The sequence below is a fragment of the Mustela nivalis genome, assembly GCF_964662115.1.
Source record: "Mustela nivalis genome assembly, chromosome: 5".
NCBI classification, from domain to species: Eukaryota; Metazoa; Chordata; class Mammalia; order Carnivora; family Mustelidae; genus Mustela; species Mustela nivalis.
This window is the reverse complement of record NC_139024.1, coordinates 70,689,083-70,708,574: the sequence shown is the minus strand read 5'-3', so window position 1 is coordinate 70,708,574 and position 19,492 is coordinate 70,689,083. Positions and strand designations below refer to the sequence as shown.

Here is a 19,492-nt window from a genome sequence, read left to right as displayed (position 1 = left end):
AAGTGAATTCTGGAACTCCAGGATTTCTCTCTTTTTCATTTTTTCCACTAACAATTCCTTCCTTTCCTCATCAAAAGGTCCAATTTTTAGACTTGCTATTATTCATTCCTATCCTTTCCTGATTTTATTTGCTTTTTATTGAGTTCATAAGGCCAGTCACACTAGCTTTGCTATCACCAATATCCACAAACCACTTAAGAGCTGAGTAAACTACAAAGACTAGAATGTCATAATTCTTGGTTGCCAAAAAACAGGTCAAACCTCTCATTATAATATCATTCTCTTTTACTTTATTTGGGGCCAAAATGTTGATTCAAAATCTTGTTTTCTCATTTCTACCCAACTTCTCATAAACCACTCCACAGTTTAATCTTTCAAATATTTTCTGACTTTCCTGGTACCATCATAATTCATTTTATTTCACAGGTGAGACAGGTGAGCAAATCAAAGCAAAATGGGATACTGAAAAAGAAGTACTTTAATTCAAATCTTAGCTTTCTTTTCTATAAGATGGGAATAATATTAACTATGTCATGGAAGTGTTAATATATTTTTTAACTGATACTGATAATCATATATTTTGATACCATCAAGACCCTTGATATGAATGATAAGGTGATGAATAATACAGATATGGTCCCTGCCCTCAAGGACATTACCTTGAGTGGTGGCTAGATAATATGCCAGAGAACGAATTTAAATAAATGTAATAAATGCCATGAAGAAAATTCACAAGGTATCTTGATACAACTACTAAGGAAGGGTGTTAGAGGAGTAGATGAGAAGGGCTACTTTATGAAAGGTTGTCAGGAGAGGCTCTCTGAAGTGGAAATATATAATCTGAGTGTTGAAGAATGAGAAAGTCAGCTTCGTAGAAGAAGCTGGAAGTGTATGAGGAGGGAGTGGAAAGGAGCTTTTTGGAGTCCACAAGGACGGGAAAGATGGCAAAGATGCCTAAACCTTAGTAAGAAAGGGAGAGAGTGATATGAGGCATGATTGGAAGAACCAGACCATTCAGAGCTTGGCCTGCATTATAACAATGTAGGATTTTATTCTAAGTGCAATAGAAATTGATGAGAATATTTTAAGGTGGGTAGTTGCATGATCTGTGTTTTATTATATGAAGAAGTTTTTATGGCTCCAGTCTGAAGAACACCAAATAGGAAGGCACGAATGAGAGGAAGAATAGTTCATATGCTACTGTGATAGAGCACGCTATTATGGTAGACTATACTGTTGTGGTTGATTGTAGGCTAATGGCAGAGGATGGAGAAGGATATGGGTTTACTCTGTATATATTTTGGTGGTATAATCAGTAGGATTTGTTGATACTTTACATACCAAGGGAGAGTTTAAAGAATTGAGGAGTTTAAGAATGAGTCATAAATTACCAGCTTGAACAATTGGATATGATGTCATTTACTGAGCTGGGGAAGACTGGGGAGGAATAGCTGTGGGGAGAGGACAGAATCAATAGTCCATCTTAGAAATACAGGGTTTGAGAAGTGTAAAGTATAGATGTGAATGTACAGTTAGAATATGCAGGTCTTGAATTTGAAATACCTTTCGGGTCTAGAGATACGTATTTGGAAGCGATCATCAACCATGGGACTGAAAAAATTACCTAGGAGACAGTGTGATGAGAAAGAGAAAGTGATCAAGAGAAAAGCTCCTCGGAATTCCTGACAATGAGAAGTTGGGTTAAAGCGGAGGAGCAAGCAAAGAGCTATGGCGGAAGTGGAACTGTGATATCGTGGAAATTGAGGGAAGAGGGCATTTGAAGGCGAGGGGAATCAGTTAAGCCATGTGTTGATGAGAGGTCAGGCAATCATAGAATTGTCCACTGGCTTTGGCTACCAAGGATGTGGTAATATAGCCAAAGTGTTTTAACTGAGTGGTGACAGCACAAGACAGAGCAGAATGAAATGATGCATGAGAGTGAAGTAAGGAAGAAAAGACCTTTTTATTAGTTACACTAAAAAGAAAAAGAAAAACAGGTGGGTAACTGGAATATTAGGTGGGATATTAAGGAAATAATTTCATCACATTAGGGAAGTAATATTGTCACTCTAGTTAGTTAATTTTTAATGGGGATACTGGATCATATTTTTGAGCTGATAGTAGTGATCTGGTAGAAAAGAAAGCTATTATTGTTGCAGCCCAGAGAGAGAGACTACTAGAAAGACAACAGATAATGGAATGCAGATTACAAGTATGGTAATACTCCTTTGAGAGGAGTAGGAATCTCACATGCCCCACCCCATTGTTCTAGAGGGGAATATGGAGAATGGAGATACAAATGGAGATATTGTTGATGCTTTTGGACTCAATGGGGATATATATGAGTAGTACATTTGCAGAGTATACAGAAAACTTATGAATGACAATTCAATGAATCTATGTCCTAAAACAGTTAATCAGTTATCTCCCTGTTATCAACACCCTTAATTTCTACCCTTTCTGGGTCTGCTGCTTCACCAGTTTTTAGAAATACATATTACAGAAGGATATTTCTTCTACAACGAAGCTAGGGTGACAAGGACTTTAATAAGGAGAAATTATAAGAAAGGGATAGAAAATCAATACCCTTTTTGTACTAACCAGATTGAGAGGAAAGTCATTTTTGCTTCCCTTTCAGATGTGAAGTATCAGCAGACCCTTTTTTTATGTGTTTGTTATTGATGTTCAAATTTAAGAGTCTTCATACCCTGAGGCAGAAAGAACATTTCCAACAGTACACAACACAATTTTCTATACTTTATTACTTTAGTGGTTTTTCTCGTTTCCATTTTCAACTGGAAAAAAAGGGGGGGTCTTTTCATGATATATTACATTATGGTTAACCATCCCGTAATATAATAAATAACCCACAAAATGCAGTTCTAACTTGAGGGAGACCACAAGCTTCCAGAGGGCAGTTGTGTTTGCCCCCCCCCCATTTTGCATCCCGTACAGTTCATATCAACCCCCATGGAAGGGAAACTTCATCAAGGTTGATGGTGGATCTAGAGTTGGCACTGACACCAAGTTCTAAGACCCAAATATTTCTTTGAATCAGAATTCCATTTTTGTATGATACAGAATTCCACACTTTAAAAAGGGAATGATGAGTATAACTAGAGTTCTGATAGAATAATGCAATAAAATATCAAGGGAATATGTGGTAAATAAATCCTGAATTATTTAATGTCATTTGGAGAAAACGTACTAGGATGTGGGGAATTGAGAAGGAAAGAGGTGAATTCTTCATGTGTAGAAGTCAGCTGTGTATGTGATCATGTTGGGGGGGGGGGCACTACCTTTCTTCCAAATGATTGCCAGGTGACCAAGTTTAGGGAAGTTCTATGTGGGTAAAGGAACACATTCCAGGAAAATTGACATTGATTGGGTTGACATTAGGTGTTCTCTTCGGCTGAGGTTCTCTAAAGTCCTTTTGTGTCTGCTGCCTTTTTTCAGTAATTTTTCTCCTATTTTCCTATCTGTGCTTTTTACTTTGAGACTGTCACATTTCAATTCTTTATATCTCTTCTTTATTTTACTATTTCAGAAAAGATACCAAGTTAATGCTTCCTCTAATCTCATACCTGCCAGTAACACTAAGGTCAGTAACAAGTCCCAAATGTCAGATCTAGCTCTGTAACAATGTTTCAATAATGGCAACACTTTGGTGAGCATGTTTGCTGAATGTGCTACTAAAAAGGACAAAAAAACAAAATTTAAAAAATCCCTAAGACTTGGAACCTTACCTTTTTTCCAGTCTTGCTGGCCTCAGCACAGACGAGTGAATGGAACTATTTTTGGTGGCATCTGTGAACCATGTCAGTGCTTCGGTCATGCCGAATCCTGTGATGACATCACCGGGGAATGCCTGGTAAGTGCTTTCTCCTCTGGGTATGCTGACTCGCAAGGCTAAAATCAATTTAGAAGGCCCTGCAATTCAACTGTTAACTCTTGAGTTAAGAAGTGACTCAACAGGGGTCTTTATATTGAACTGAGTTGATAGCTGACAATGCTCCTTCATATGTGGTCTCCCGGACTAAAAAGTATTAGGAAATATTTATCCATAATAGTCTAAGAATTGAATTAGAATTAGATATATTATAATAAAATATAATGGACTGGGATACCTATCTACCATGAAGATATATGGCTTCAATCCCTTCCATAAATCGATCAAAGATAGTCTCTATTTCTATAACAGGAAATGATTTGTATCCCCATATCAATATATAAAATATAATTTTTATAATAGACATAATTCAGTTTTTTCCACAGTGAAAAAAATGAGGGTATGCTGTGTGTTTTTTTATTTTAAAATTTCAACAATTAAGTAAAGACAAAGTATCATATATAGATTAAGAAATAATAAATATATGTGGTACATAGTCACCAGAGCCTCTTGTCCTTGCTACAGTTAAGTCTAAACTTTTCAGCAGAAGAAAATCTCTGCACAGGCCAGCACTTCCCATCCTGCTAAGAACCTCTAGATTGGAGAATGTACGCTACATAGACTATTCTGGTGAACTCAAGGGCATGTTCGTTTCATAATGTCTGACACGGCATGAAGCTTGATGCGACACTTCTCATTTCATCAGTCTTGCAGAAACACAATTTGAAACAGTGCCAATTTAGGAGGATATCATATTCTCATTTCCCTGTAGAATTTAAGGCAGACTCTGTTATCTCTATTTCTTAATATTTTCTCTTCCTCTTGCCCAGTTTTACCCCCTTTCTCGTCCACTTAAAAGCTTCTGGGAAAAACCCCAAATGAAAATTCAGGGCTTTTGTTTCGATGCAATTTGGCATTTAGGTTTATTGATGCTCTTTATGTTTTCTCTCTACAAGATTTTGTTTAATTGCATTGCAGTATAAAGCATGGTAGCCTTAATTTTTGGATCAGTAGATTTTCCTACTAGAAAAATAGAGAGACTAAGCAATTTTCATTTTAATTATACCACACATCTTTTAAAATGTACCATGGGAAAAATGTTGAGTTACCTTTAAATGCTTTGCTAACATGCTTTAGGTACTATTCAGCCCAAAGCTGATATGGATTTGTTTTATTTAAATCTAAAAAGACAAACTAAACAGATCACAATACCAGACTTATAATGTTTCCAATAGTCCTATTTCATGTTGAGTTGATGAAGAGTAAATCAGATCGTGCTGTTGGTCCATTTGGTTATGTGATATTTCTGAGAATGGAAGCCCCCCCCCCCTTTTTTTTAGAATAAAATAGTTTCATTCAGCATAATTTGGGGAGGAAGAAAGGAGGGAGCAACAATTTTCTGAGATCTTTTGTTGAAACCTTGTTTATTGACTCCGTTTCATGGAGAAAAAAATAGGAGTCCACCTTCAAATAACAGAGGGAATCCTAGGGAAACAATAGAGATCTTGCAATAGAAGTAGAATATGGTGTTTTCTCGTTTTTCCATTATGGCTGGTTAATATGTGATCATGTAAGAAGATACTTAGGGAGAATTTCAAATGCCTTTTATCTGAAATTATGTTGATAATGAAGTAAGTGCTAATACCCTACTAGTATTTGAGCATATTGTTTTGAGCATATTGTTTTTGAGCATATTGTTTCTAATATGATTCACAGAGAAAAATATTTGTTGCGCATTAAAGACATTTTTAATGTTTACTTAACATGCATTTTATCTCCTTTTTAATTATGTATTTTTCCCCTAGCATTAAACAGAGAATTAATGAAATTTACAGATAAACTGCTTTTCGGTTAGCTTGGTCTGAAATATAATTAGAAATGAACTGAAATTCTTATTTTGATATCCGATCAAAATCTAGACCTCTGTTACAGTGTGGACCTATATCAAAAGGTCATTTAACTCAAAGTACATTTGAAGTGACCCAGGAAACATTCAAAGCCACGTGGGAAGATTGTATACTTGCCCCTTCTCATTGTTATTGTCGTAAGTGCTGTGAATGGAAATTTGGAAAGCATTTTAGATCAGGACACCTGTGAAAATATCCAGCCCATCAGAGAATACTTCTCATCTTTTTTCAGTTCTGATTTCCACTGTACTGTTGTCCAATGCTGTTTCATAGGCTCACTTGCAAAAACACTCAAGTGTGAAGACTAATTTTATGATGTCCTCTAGAAGAAATAGGACATCAGTAAATATAAGCAACTTGTAGATGTTCTTTTTCTTTTAGATCAGTAGTTAAAGAAAAGGAGGCTGTCTGCATTATGCAAGATTTTCCGCGGAATTTCAGAAATACCCCTTGAAACATGGTTAAGACAATCAGTTTCATGATCTTGTTTTTTAAAACGCCTAAATCTTCGAAAGTTATAATTTGATCATGACAATATGCAAAGAATATTGCAAAAAATACACATTTTTTTTTTTTTAGTAATAGCCAACCTTAGTTAAGTTTGAAGACTGAAAGGAATTAATACAAAGATGAAGTCAAAGAGGACAAAGCCTTTCTTCACATTGGTCCGTGTTCTGTACACTCCATCTGAATACGTGCTATTTAGAAGTTAGCCTCTGCTCTCTTTGAAAAAAGGCTTGCTATATGTATTTGAGAGAGAAATTAAGTACCTTAAAGAAAAACCTATTTTCAAGTATCAGCAGATACAAAAGAAATATCTATTCACTTGTAGTTGATGAAATTGTCATGGGATTTCAGAGCTTGAAAACTTAATAAATCATAGGATTTAACTCCCTCATTTTACAGAATGTGAGCGATTCAGAGCACTAAATGATTGGATTTTGATTTAATATCTTCTGCTCAATAAAGAAGTTGTCCCTCTCCCCAAGGAATTTAACAAGTTCCATTTAAAACCATGTATTTATTTGGATGTTTTTATTATCCATTAATTAAATGTAATTAAAATGAGCTTCTTTAAAAAATACACTGATGTAATAATATTTCAGACCTTTCATTAAATTAGGTTGGTCTTTCCAGTGGTCATCCAGATTGATAAATAATTTGCTTTATCCTTAAAGGGAATTTACATTTTCAGTATTTCTTCTGCATATTTAATTAATGGTCATAAAGATAAAGATTTTGTACCCCTAAGCTCCGATGAACTCTTTTTAACATGAGAAAAATATTTTAATTTTATATGGTTATAAAAATAAAAATGTATTTCAGTCATAATAAATCCATATTGGACCATTTTTAAAAGCAATTATATACATTTTATTGTGCCATTGGAGGGGAAACAAGTTAGGTCTACATGGTGCCAAAACATAAAAATTTATTAAATTGTGCTATTGAAAGCTTTATAGACGATTCCAGTGTTTGGTTAACTGGATTGTTCACCCTTATTCCAGCCTTTTGTAAACACAGCCTGAGTTGATAAGTATACTTTAACTAATATGAAGAAATCTAGATATAAATTACTGTAATTTGATTTTTTTTTTTTGTAAAGGATATTTGACCCAAAATTACTACTTTGTAGAAAAATGCCATTTCACTTAAAAAAAAAAAAAGTTCTGGAGAAATTATGTGCCTTGTGGTTTCATTACATATTGATGTGTTTAAAAATCTTTCAGTATTCTCATTGTTTAGTTAGGAGCCAAGCAGGCCCCTTATAGATGTAATATGTTAGTGTATTGTCCAAATCATCAGAGCCCACTGAGGTCCAAATTAATCTCTGAGATAAGAGCATCATTGTCCCAGAGAATTTGTACGAGTAGCCACTGTTCTCATTAAATCTACAGTTTTAAACTGAACAATTGGCTTTTACCTAGAATCAGCTACAATATCTATTAAACATATATTATTAGGACTCTGTAACTATGCACTTTTACACACATATGCACAATCACATGTATTTTCTATGAAAAAAATTGAAAACTAACAGAAAAAGGAAATAAGATTTGTATAATGAAAAAAATAATGAGGAACTTAAGTTGTTTTTTGTTAAGTATGCATATGCTGAAACTGACATGCAGTTTATAAGCTACATATTAGATTAATTTTCAATGCTATTTCCCAGCTGCGAAATTGACTATTTAATGTGGAAAACTATTCTTCCTAACAGGGAATAGACTAATAACTCTGTAGATCTATTTTTGGTAATATGTTGATGCTTAAGACTGAAATAATAATCTTTGATGTGCATTTCTTCCTCAGAACTGTAAGAATCACACAGGTGGCCCATACTGCAATAAATGTCTCCCTGGTTACTATGGTGATCCTAGTAAAGGAACCTCTGAAGACTGTCAGCCCTGTGCCTGTCCACTCAATATTCCATCCAATAAGTGAGTAACCAACTTACCTCTCTAATGATTTGGGCATCCAGTTCTGCAAGCGCATTTTTGATATAGAATATTTCTTTCTCTCATCACACATAAATAAATAATAAATGTATGCATGAATTTCTCTGGAAGGTAATATGAGTTTTTCTAAATATAAAATATTTAAAGTTACTGCTAGTTATTCGGCAGAATTTTTAATATCTTAGTTCTGGTTCTGGTGATTTAATATCTAAGCGACAGAACTCAAATAGAATTTCTAAAATAACTGTAAAGGACAGACCTATTTTATACAAATGTATATGCATGCCTACATGTACACACATACACACACACACACATACACATATCTTCATACAATAATAAAAAGACCACTAGTAATGGGCAGCTGGCTGACTCAGTGGTAGAAGAATGTGACTCTTGATCTTGGGGTTATGAGTTTGAGCCCCACATTGGGTATAGAGTTTACTTAAGTAATTTTGGGGGCACCTGGTTGGCTCAATTGGTTAAGCGTCTGCCTTCAGCTCAGGTCATGATCCCAGGGTCCTGGTACTGAACCTTGCATTGGCTCCCTACTCTGTGGGGAGCCTGCTTCTCCCTCTCCCTCTCCCTCCTGTTCCCCATGTTTGTGCTTTCTCTGCGTCAAATAAATAAATAAAATATTTAAGGTGAATACATAAATAAATGAGTAATTTTAAAAAAATCACTAATACATTTACTGCTCATCTGGGTCCCAGTATCACACTGTTTATTTATGAATGTCAGGCAAGTCATAAACTTCTAGAAAAAGTAAAAGAGATCAATCTAGCTAACCTTTCAACACCCATCCTATTCCTTTTTTATCACATGCATTATCACATTATTTATCACATTATCATATGCTATTATACAGATATGGTATATATGTATGATATATATATATATCAGTTTATCTCACTAATTATAGTGGTAATGACTATATTTGAATTATATGAATATCAGCATATGGGTAATATAGGTACCTTATTTTGCATAAACTAAACCTTAAAAAAGATTAATGAAACTTCATACAATTTTTCCAGTCATCTAGTTTTTATTCTTTATTTTTTAAAAAATTTCTAACTATTCACCTAGAACAATAATCTTGGAATCTTGGAGAAGACTGTTAAGAGTGTGTATTTTGTCTATCTCTTCCCCTTACTTCTTAAGGGAATACTTTCTTCCAGCTTCTCTAATTCACATTCCCTGGGAGTGACCACCCTTAAACCACTACCTAAGTAAAACCCTGCCTCATATTTTAATGGGGCATAATATGTTGAACAAACACTAGCCTTTCTGAACTAGTAAAAAATTGTAAATAATGATAATTTTAGGAGAAAGGGATCTTTTTGGAGACTCTTCTTAAGGATAAACTTAGTGCTTCCTCTGCCTTCCTCAGGTCATGATCCCCTCAGGCTTTCTGCTCAGCAGGAGTCTGCCTTCTCCTTCTCGGCCTCCCCCTAGTCATGCTCTCTTGCACGCACATACTCTTTCTCTCTCTAATAAATAATTTTTTTAAGTCTTTAAAAAATAGGTAAACTTAGTGCTTAATAATGTCTATATTAGGCACTTTCCAGCTATTTCTAAATTTTGTGATAATGCTTGAAGAACTTAAATTTTTAGTGATTTTTAAAATGAAATCTATCAGCTATAGTCTTTTAATGTAAAGGGGTTATCCAGTTAGTTATATTCGGAACGAGGTCTTACCCAAGACACTGCCAGTGAAAATGGTCTTTTTTTATAGTCAATGAGTAACCTAAGCTAAAGACAAAATTATTCTGTCCCTAAGTTTAAAAGTCCTCATTGGAAATTACGGTTCCTAGTTTTCATCCCATTTGAAATCCTTATCGTCCTCTCCAACAAATCTGTTCCTTCAGAAGGAAAAAGAGAACTAACATTTAATAAGAGAAAATATTAATAACATAAATAATAATAATATAATAATAATATTTTATTAAAACAGACTACTAGGGATGCCTGGGTGGCTCAGTTGATTACACATCCACCTTCGGCTCAGGTCATGATCTCAGGGTCCTGGGATTGAGCCCCAGATGGGACTCCCTGCTCAGCGGGGAGTCTGCTTTTTTCCTCCCTCTATCCTTCCCTCTGCTCATGTTTGCTCTCTCTGTCTCTGTCTCTCTCTCTCAAATAAATGAATAAAATCCTTAAAAATAAAATAAAACAGGCTACTATATTCTAGATATAGCAACATAAGTCCAATAAGGTGAATATTACCCAATTTAACAGATTAAGAAAAATTCTTCAAGTGGAAAAATAGCATTGTGGAACCAATTTTGGAGCTAAAATTCCTTGATACAAATTTTGAGTTCTATACTTTCTGGCTGTGTGACTCCAAGAAAGCTACTTAAACTCTGTGCCTCAGTTCTTTCAACATTAGTTGTGATAATAGGACCTTCTTATAGGGTTGTTGTGAGAATTATGTAAATTAAAATTCACCAAGCACTTGAAACAATGATTGGACATGATGAGTCCAATCCAAGGACTGATTATTATTAACTTGCTCAGTCCTAATATTAAAGTATCAGAGTTAGAACTTTAAGTTTCAAGTCAATGTGTTTTCCAGTCCTCTGCAGTCTACATTGAGAACTTCCTTGAAGAGCACACTGAATTTTAAGTGATACCGATAAAAGCAATTAAATGGAAAATTGGGTCAATATATGTTAGTGATCAAAATATTTCCAGAGTTCAGGGCATGAGCCTGGATGGACACAAAACTGAAGATCCTTTGGCAACAAAAGGTGTCAGAAAAAGAAGCTAATAGGAAATATACGGGAAAATAACAAATATAGAACAAATTAAATTTCTTCATAATCTATGGTTAGTCAGTCCAGTGTTGGCCATAATATGGCGCAACTCGTGCTTGCTGGTGTACTTGAGAAAGGGTTAGGCCACAGAATGGAGAACCTGCTCATTCACTGTGGCTGAGAGAATTCTCCAGAACCATCCAATATACGCAAAACTCAGTGTTCAACACTCACTTTCACTGAGGAAAACAGAGGGATCGCATTAGGGCTCTCACTTCTTTTGCACTCCTTCCTTCTCAGGCAAAATGTCACAGTCACCAGCAGAGCTATCAATCCAGCAGAGCTGCCATTGACTGTACAGTGTCAATCCTAGCATAATACATTTGGAGAATTATGTAATTGATAGGATACGTAGATCTAATGGACATCCTCAAGTCTGACCAATATTACTATAAATGCAGAGGGACCATTAGAGAACTTTGTTTGGGTAATTATAGGCATTCATGGCCCATCCTTCTCTGTTTGCTGTGCTTCTACTTTAATTTTAATAATGGGATCTAATTGTGTTCCTGAAAGGAAAGAGGATGTCCATATCACCATCCAGCAGCAACAAAGGGATTAGGTCCTAGTTCCGAGGATGGTATTTCCTCAAGTATATATATTCCAATTTTGTATAATTATGTAGATCTTGATTTTAAAAAAAATAGACAACTCCATATTTCTGTGAAACCAAGTATTTAAAGATCCTGCAATTTTTGAGATGTCTCACTTATATTAAATAATTATTAAATAATAATTTTATCTCTAGAACAGAAAATAGAGTAGCAACCAGTTTTAAATTCCAGCTTCAAATACCGCTTTTTTTTCTTCCAGGTAGAAAGAGGAGACAGTGATAATCCACTTAGTTTAAAAATGCTAGTTTTGGGGACGTCTGGGTGGCTCAGGTGGTTAAGCAGCGGCCTTCAGCTCGGGTCATGATCCCAGCGTCCTGGGATCGAGTCCCACAGCGGGCTCCTTGCTCGGCAGGGAGCCTGCTTCTCCCTCTGCCTCTGCCTGCCCTGCCATTCTGTCTGCCTGTGCTCACTCTCTCCTTCTCTCTCTCTGACAAATAAATAAAATCTTAAAAAAAAAAAAAAAAGCTAGTTTTGGGTTTAAAGTTATAAAGACTTTTAAATTTAAAACAACGTGAAACAATAAGATTGTTTAGCTGTGCAGTTGTGATTAGAAAAATCCTCCGTAATCTAATGACCTGAAATGCTTTATTTTGAAATCACTAAATAATGAGACAGGGAAACTCTCCATTTAAAAAAATTTTTTTTTCAAAAAGTCATTACTATTATAATCTGAGTTGAAAACTCTGAGGAATATATTGAATGTTCACAAATAATCCAGAAGGTGGGATTCAAATTTTCACAGGTTATTAAAAAAAAAAAAAAATCAGCTAAAAATCGCTGCAACCTTCATCTAGAAGTATAAGGCTTAGTGATAGTTTTGCTTTGGTGATTTATCTATTTAATCCCTGATCATAAATCTTATAGATCACAAGCATTTTGGCTCCAAATTTCTTAGATAATATTGCTAAATAAATCAAATATGTAGGGAGATAAAGATAAATTGGTATAATTATTATGATATATGAATACAGACAAGCATATAATATTTAAATTATACATATATATCAACTTCATCAACTATTCACAGTGTCCACTGTTTGCTTAGGCCTCTCATCTAGGTGATGTATATATTTTAGTTATAGATTGTAACTAGGTAGTGAAATTTATCTCTAGAGAAGCAAATAAATATGCAAATATTTCAAATGTTTTATACTCATTAATTTCAAGTATTGCATAACTTATAAATTAAATATAATATGAAAGAGACACATGAGTGTCCGCCCTTGAACACTCAGAATGTGTTTGAGTAGATAATATCACTGAAATCATTTGTATAGTAAAATTCAAGATATTCTTTCCACAAGACTGGACAGAGGGTAGGCCCTCAATAGTGGCCTATTTACTAATACCATTTTGAATACCACTTCTTTGTGTGCATCAGGAATGCTAGAATTTCAATTGTTAAGAGAATGGAACACTCCTAGAACTGACTTCGAATTATTGCTGGTGTAATTAGTACTTTTAAAAAAAAGATGTTTATTTATTTATTTAACAGAGAGAGGCACAGCAAGAGAGGGAACAAAGCAGGGGGAGTGGGAGAAGGACAAGCAGCCCCTCCCCGCTCCACTCCCCCCCACCCGCCCCACCATTGTTCAGGGAGCCCCAGGGGCGGCTAGATCCCAGGGTTCTGGGATCCTGACCTGAGCAGAAGGCAGACGCTTAACTACTGAGCCATCCAGGCGCCCCATGTAATTAGTACTCTTAATAGAGAAATAAAACTGTTCCAAGACAGAAAGAAAATTGAAGAAAATACTCAGCAACATTCTTTAGAAATCTTTGGGTGTGTTAGATGTTTCAGAGCACTTTTGTACACATTGTTTTATGTCGCCGTGAGCAATTATGATGTATTTTACCAGTCCATCATATGAGAAGGGAGAGCTAAACTCCAGAGAAATGAAATGCCTTGATCATGATCATTACAGCTTGCTTGTGGCAGAACCAATATTAGAACCCATATATTCTGATTCACCTCTCCGTGCTTCCTCCAAGGGGGCTATAGAAATAAAAACAATTACAGAGACATTGAAGAGAAGCAAGAAAAGAAAAGAAAATTAACACAACTTCATGTTAGACACACTGCAAATATTCATCATAGGAAACGATCCCAGGGTTTGGCAACAGTTATGCTAACACAAATGTAAGGGATTAGGCATGATGAGATAATGCAGGTTTAATTAACAAGTAATGAAATACCTTAAAATGGAAACAAATCAGCATATTTTGCCAAGAACAATCTAAAGTGTTATTAAATGGCAACTACAGTTTATTGTGGCACTTTGTGACATGCTTGCTTTCATACTTGATCAGTGTGAAAGGCTTTACTAGGTCGATCATATTCTTTCGTTTTGCCAAATGAGAAACTCAAGTTCAGAGGAAAGAGACCATCCAAAGACATAGAAAATAACCCAGTTCTGTCTACGTCCATACCACCCTGAACGCGCCCGATCTCGTCTGATCTCGGAAGCTAAGCAGGGTCGGGCCTGGTTAGTAGTTGGATGGGAAAATAACCCAGTTCTAATGACAAAATTCAGGGATGGACATTAAATCAGATTTCATATCATCTGATTATGATATATGAATACAGAATAAAATTATTAAATTAAAGGTAATTAAAGAAATACATATGTTTGCTCAACTGTTCTCCTGAGAATAAAGACAGAGATCATTGACCTGAAAGAAGAAAACCTTACAGAGATACTTCAGAATTTCATGGAGTCCAAACCACAGTCACCATGTAAAGGAGTTTTCCCTTTGTTTTTCTCCCTTCCCTCTGTGTCCTCTACTCCTTGGGCAGCTGTGACTGGTCATTCTCACTGCCCTTCCTGCTCCTTCCAAGACACACAGCATCTTCTTCCTTCTGGGTTCTCTTTCCCTGACCCGAATATTCCAGGTTGCAGTTGGTTAGCAGGAGTCCTGCTCCCCTATTGTACACACAAACGTAGAAGACACCCTGATTTTATGACCCTGATTTTATAGTGCTGGAAATTTCGTGCTGGTGGTGAAAGGGGTGCTTTCTTCATATCACATCACAGTCCCAAGAGGTGGTGCAGTTCCCTCTTGCATTAGCTGTGCGAAAGCTCAAAGCTATATGTTGACTGACACTTTCAAAAGAACATACCTAATGATATGTATATATTTTGTGCTTTAAATATACCCTTGATTTTATCTAATTTTTGTGTTTGTTCTCTTGAACCTTAAAGTACCATTTTATCTTAATGTACATATTTTGACAGGTAGAATTAAATTCTTTTTGGAACAAGGCCAGTTGTATTTTTATGTATATATCCACATGTGTTAACACAAACACCTGTATTTGCATAGATATTCATATATATATATATATATATATATATATATATATATATATATAAACATACACAGATTACATACCTATAAATGGATCATTATAAATCTAAGAATCTACAAGTGGAGAAAGACAACTATCATATGATCTCCCTGATATGAGGAAGTGGTGATGCAACATGGGGGCTTAAGTGGGTAGGAGAAGAATAAATAAAACAAGATGGGATTGGGAGGGAGACAAACCATAAGTGACTCTTAATCTCACAAAACAAACTGAGAATTGCTGGGGGGAGGGGGGTTGGGAGAAGGGGGGTGGGGTTATGGACATTGGGGAAGGTATGTGCTATGATGAGTGCTGTGAAGTGTGTAAACCTGGTGATTCACAGACCTGTACCCCTGGGGATAAAAATATATTATATGTTTATAAAAAATAAAAAATTAAAAATTAAAAAAATTCTAAGAATCTATGTTCAGCCATTAAAAAGAACTATTTCCATGTGCAGGTCCTTATTAGGTAGTCGACCAGTAGCTTCTCAAACTCCTCCTATTTGTGGAAAACGCCTGCTATTCTTAGATCCCATGTGTCTTCTGTGGCATGAAGTGGATAATTCAGGAAGCAGAACACAATCTCTCTTCTGATGTAGAGCTAGCCAGCTAGAGTGAAGTGACTTAATCTTGGAATCACTGGAAGTCAACAATGATCTTACAGTTCCCTCTTTCTGTCACAGAATAGTTAGCTTCATCTTTTGGCCAAAATCAGTGTCAAGTTGTTTGCTACCTTTGCCAAAATAAATTCTGTAGACATTTTCTGTTGTACATGTTTAATTTCCATTTTCTTTTTATTTTTGTTGTTGAATGTCCTCTTCCCTATAGTAGTAACTGTAATTATAGCGGCAAGGGAGGAGACCTTCAGTTTATGTTGTTTAAAGAATATTGAATCACATATACATAATTTATGAGGATGTTTTATTTAGATGCATCATGTCAAGTGATGTATTACCAAAAGTTTAAACTTATTTAATTCTTACCAGTAGAATGAATGCTGGCTGGTTACAGGGAAAGGAGAATGTCAAATTAGAAATGAGAAGTCCAATATATGTTTATAAAAAATAAAAAACTAAAAAAAAAAAAAAAGAAAAGAAATGAGAAGTCCTAGATTCCACACTAAAGGCTCCTGGATATTAGCTATGACCTTGGGCAAGACAAATGATGCCTGCCCCAACCTGCTTATAAGATTTTTATGCAAATGTGATAAAATTATTAATAAAAGTCCTCTGAAAATGTAGAGAGCTAGTCAAAGCCAGTATATTGTTATTCCTTATTTTTTTTTCCTGAAAAATTACTGATTTTTGTCAGTAGGTGCATTTTACTTTACTCCTGTTGGTTTTAACTGACACATGAGTATATTTAAGAATTTGAAATCTATTTTATAGTTTTAAAGTGTCAGAAACCCTGTCAAGCACCTTTGACATGACTTATGGTAAACTGATTTAGGATTTTAAAAAATAATTGGTATGGTTTTCTTTCAATCACTGGAGTCCCATATGAGTGAGAGACCTGGGGCTTTTAGTTAGAGTCATTTTGTCCCTAGACAATGAGACAGTTATAGAATGCCAGTTTTAAAATAAGACATACATGTATTCCAGAGATTTGTCAAAAATCCAGTCTCCTCTTTTATGTCTGGAAACAATAGCAAATCACAGGGTGAGGAGGGGGAAAAAAAATCTATTTCCATTTTTACATGGGCCTTGTTTTCTCCTATCCAGTCATTCACCTGCCAAGAAAATCACTCCTGGGGAGGTCCTTTTGGGGGCAGGTACCAGGCTGCTGTCCAAAAGATAGCCCTCCTCTCCCTGAGCACAATCTGGTTGACTCAGTTTCGTTGCTTGTGGCAGCCTCCCCAACCCCTTAACATGGTGTTCTTTTATCCGGGTGATATTTGCAATTCAAGGTAGCCCAACCCAGGCTTCCCCCCAGCATTACCTCAACAGATTCATTTTGACTTTTCCACTAAGTTGAAATGTTTTAAATGATAGAAGTCCTTGGTTCTAATAGTTTGCTACTATCAAAAAAAAAAAAAGTGATTATTAAATCTTTGCAGGACTGCTCTGAATTAAGCCAGAGGAGTAATATTCAGAAATGGTACCTGTGATCTGACCTGCACAAAAGTCAAGGAAGGATTCCAAAGGCATTCGTGTGTCAGGAGCAGAACAAGATCAGGACTTGCAGTGTTTAATTTGCTGTTCGCTCATTAACATTCATTTAGCATCAAGCAAGCCTCTATTGAATTGTCCTGTCATATATAAAACAGAAAAGAAGTCTATTTAGGGAAAATATAATGGGAGAGAGACTAATGGGGAACATTTTATATTAAAATGGTAGAGCAGCAGAACTCACAGAATTCAGAAGCATTGATGGCCTTTCAGAGAGCGAGCATGTCAGTCTTGGGGTAGGAGTTCACGCGTGAGGGGTGCCTCTTACAAGGCAAAGAAGTATGTCTAGGCTCGTACATGTTTTTGAAGGCTGGCATGTAATTCTGTAATCACTCTGCTGGATCCTAATTTGGTCTTCAGATCCATTACTTCAGACCCAAACTGGAAATATGTACAAAGAGAGTGATCAACTTCAGAACACCAGAAGATGTGTGATGGCAAGGTTTTGGGGAATGGCTTAGTTGATTGTATTTTTAAGCAGAATCTGCATGCTTTGTCTCTTCTGAAAACTTTTTGAAGGATTTCACCTGCCTTAATAGCATCCCCATGGGTCCACACAGGCAGCCTCTTATGCATACGCACGCATGCTTGCATATGTACCCGCACACCCACACACACCTCCACACACACAGTACCAGGACTGAAAGTAGGAGACCCATCACAACCACCACTACCACCACTACTTCCAAGATTGCATACTGAGTTTTTCAGGATCTCTAACAGAATTTTCTGAGCTGCTTCAAATTCAGAAGGATTTTGGCTAGAAAGAAATTATATGATGCCATGTCTTGCCAGGCCTGGGCAATCCGTACAAAACGACTCTATAGTGCCACTTGCTCCTGATGATCACAGACCCAGAACAGTCAAAAGTCAGTTAATAACATGCCACAAGGCTCCTGCTCTCCACTGGGCTATATTCCCGTCTGCAGAAATAGCAATGTCATTTCATCCTCGATTGGCCAGGCCCTCATCTCCATCTGTGAGACAAGAATGACCAGCCTGTGTACCCTTTGTCACAGCAGTCCTGGAGACGCAGAGATGAAAACATGCTGCTAATGACTTTGTGTATATGCTTCTTCCTTGTCTCTGTTGTTCCCCGACAACATCAACACAGCTTTAGCCCAACGTGCCATTTAGACCGAAGTCTCGGAATGATCTGTGATGCTTGCCCTGTTGGGTACTCAGGACCACGCTGTGAGAGGTAAGCATGGTCTGCACCGTCTTTCACGAGGATTTCTACCTTGGGAGGTATAAAACCACAACAGGCATTATCATCCTTCGCACTATTTCAGAAACGCCGCCACACTTGGCGAGGTGAAATAAAGTTTCTCACTGTACTTGTCAAACACATGCATTTTATTTTTATAGTTTATTTATTCTCTAGAAATCGCTCTATAAATCTCCATTCACTCAGAGAGTGTTTGATGAATGTTTTAATCTTAAAGGTTAAGCATTAACCTACAATCTTTCTAGAAAGTACTGCTCAAGTGGAAAGTCATGCACTTTAAGATTTATCTCACTGTCCATGTTGGCACCATTTATTTTTCATAATTAGTTTTTTGTTCTTAAAATGTGGCTTAAATGTGTAGTTCATAGTTCAGCAAGGGGTCCATAATTTACCTTAAATGTATTTGAAAATAGAAAGAAAACGTGATTTATTATCATGATGTCTAGCCTCTTCTAATTAATTCTAAGCCTGTATTTTAATTCCTGTTGATTTTACTAGGTTGTTTTGCAGTGGAACCAGGAATATTATTGTATGTAATTTGTGTGGGGTTTTTTTTCCCCTGAACTATTTTTGAAGGAAACGTTCTTCTGTATTTCAGTCCCAGTATAAAAATGGTACACAATTCCCCCATGGTATCATTGACAAGTACACCAACATCTTTCCAGTTTTAGCCCTGGGAGTCATCCCTTTTGCTGCCATTACTGGGGGATGCGGGAGGCAGAGGAGGTGACCTGACCTGCTTTTACCGATGATCACCAAGGCAGACACCACAGAGGGCTATTGCTTCCTCTCCTTTCCTGTCCTCTTGTCCCCCTAGTTCAGCCAGGGTGCATAAAGTTAATGAAGCAGGACCCAATCACCAGAAGAAAGAGTTTAGCCAATAGCTAGCCATCTGTGGACATGGTGCCAGGGACGGTTCCTAGCAGCAGCAAGCATGAGTGAGCATGGCAACATCTGTAAATGAGTAAAGGAAGAATAGAACTGAAACAGGGAGGATTTATATGCAACTGAGGAACTGGAGGTCTTTGTATTAATAAGAAAAGAAAAGAAAAACCTGGAG

The 19,492-nt window shown here is 36.2% G+C and overlaps 1 protein-coding gene across 6 annotated transcripts in view; it reads left to right on the top strand.

The window, feature by feature from the left end:
- LAMA2 (laminin subunit alpha 2) overlaps nucleotides 1-19,492 on the top strand; it is a 641,423-nt gene that overhangs the window by 363,918 nt on the left and 258,013 nt on the right. For 3 of the 6 annotated variants that reach the window (XM_082731188.1, XM_082731187.1, XM_082731190.1), the window contains exons 16-19: nucleotides 3,548-3,601; nucleotides 3,758-3,871; nucleotides 8,110-8,237; nucleotides 18,319-18,405. In XM_082731188.1, the coding sequence (XP_082587314.1) occupies nucleotides 3,548-3,601; nucleotides 3,758-3,871; nucleotides 8,110-8,237; nucleotides 18,319-18,405 (383 nt within the window). The remainder of the gene's footprint in view (nucleotides 1-3,547; nucleotides 3,602-3,757; nucleotides 3,872-8,109; nucleotides 8,238-18,318; nucleotides 18,406-19,492) is intronic. The other 3 variants (XM_082731189.1, XM_082731191.1, XM_082731192.1) reach the window with 1 other exon arrangement.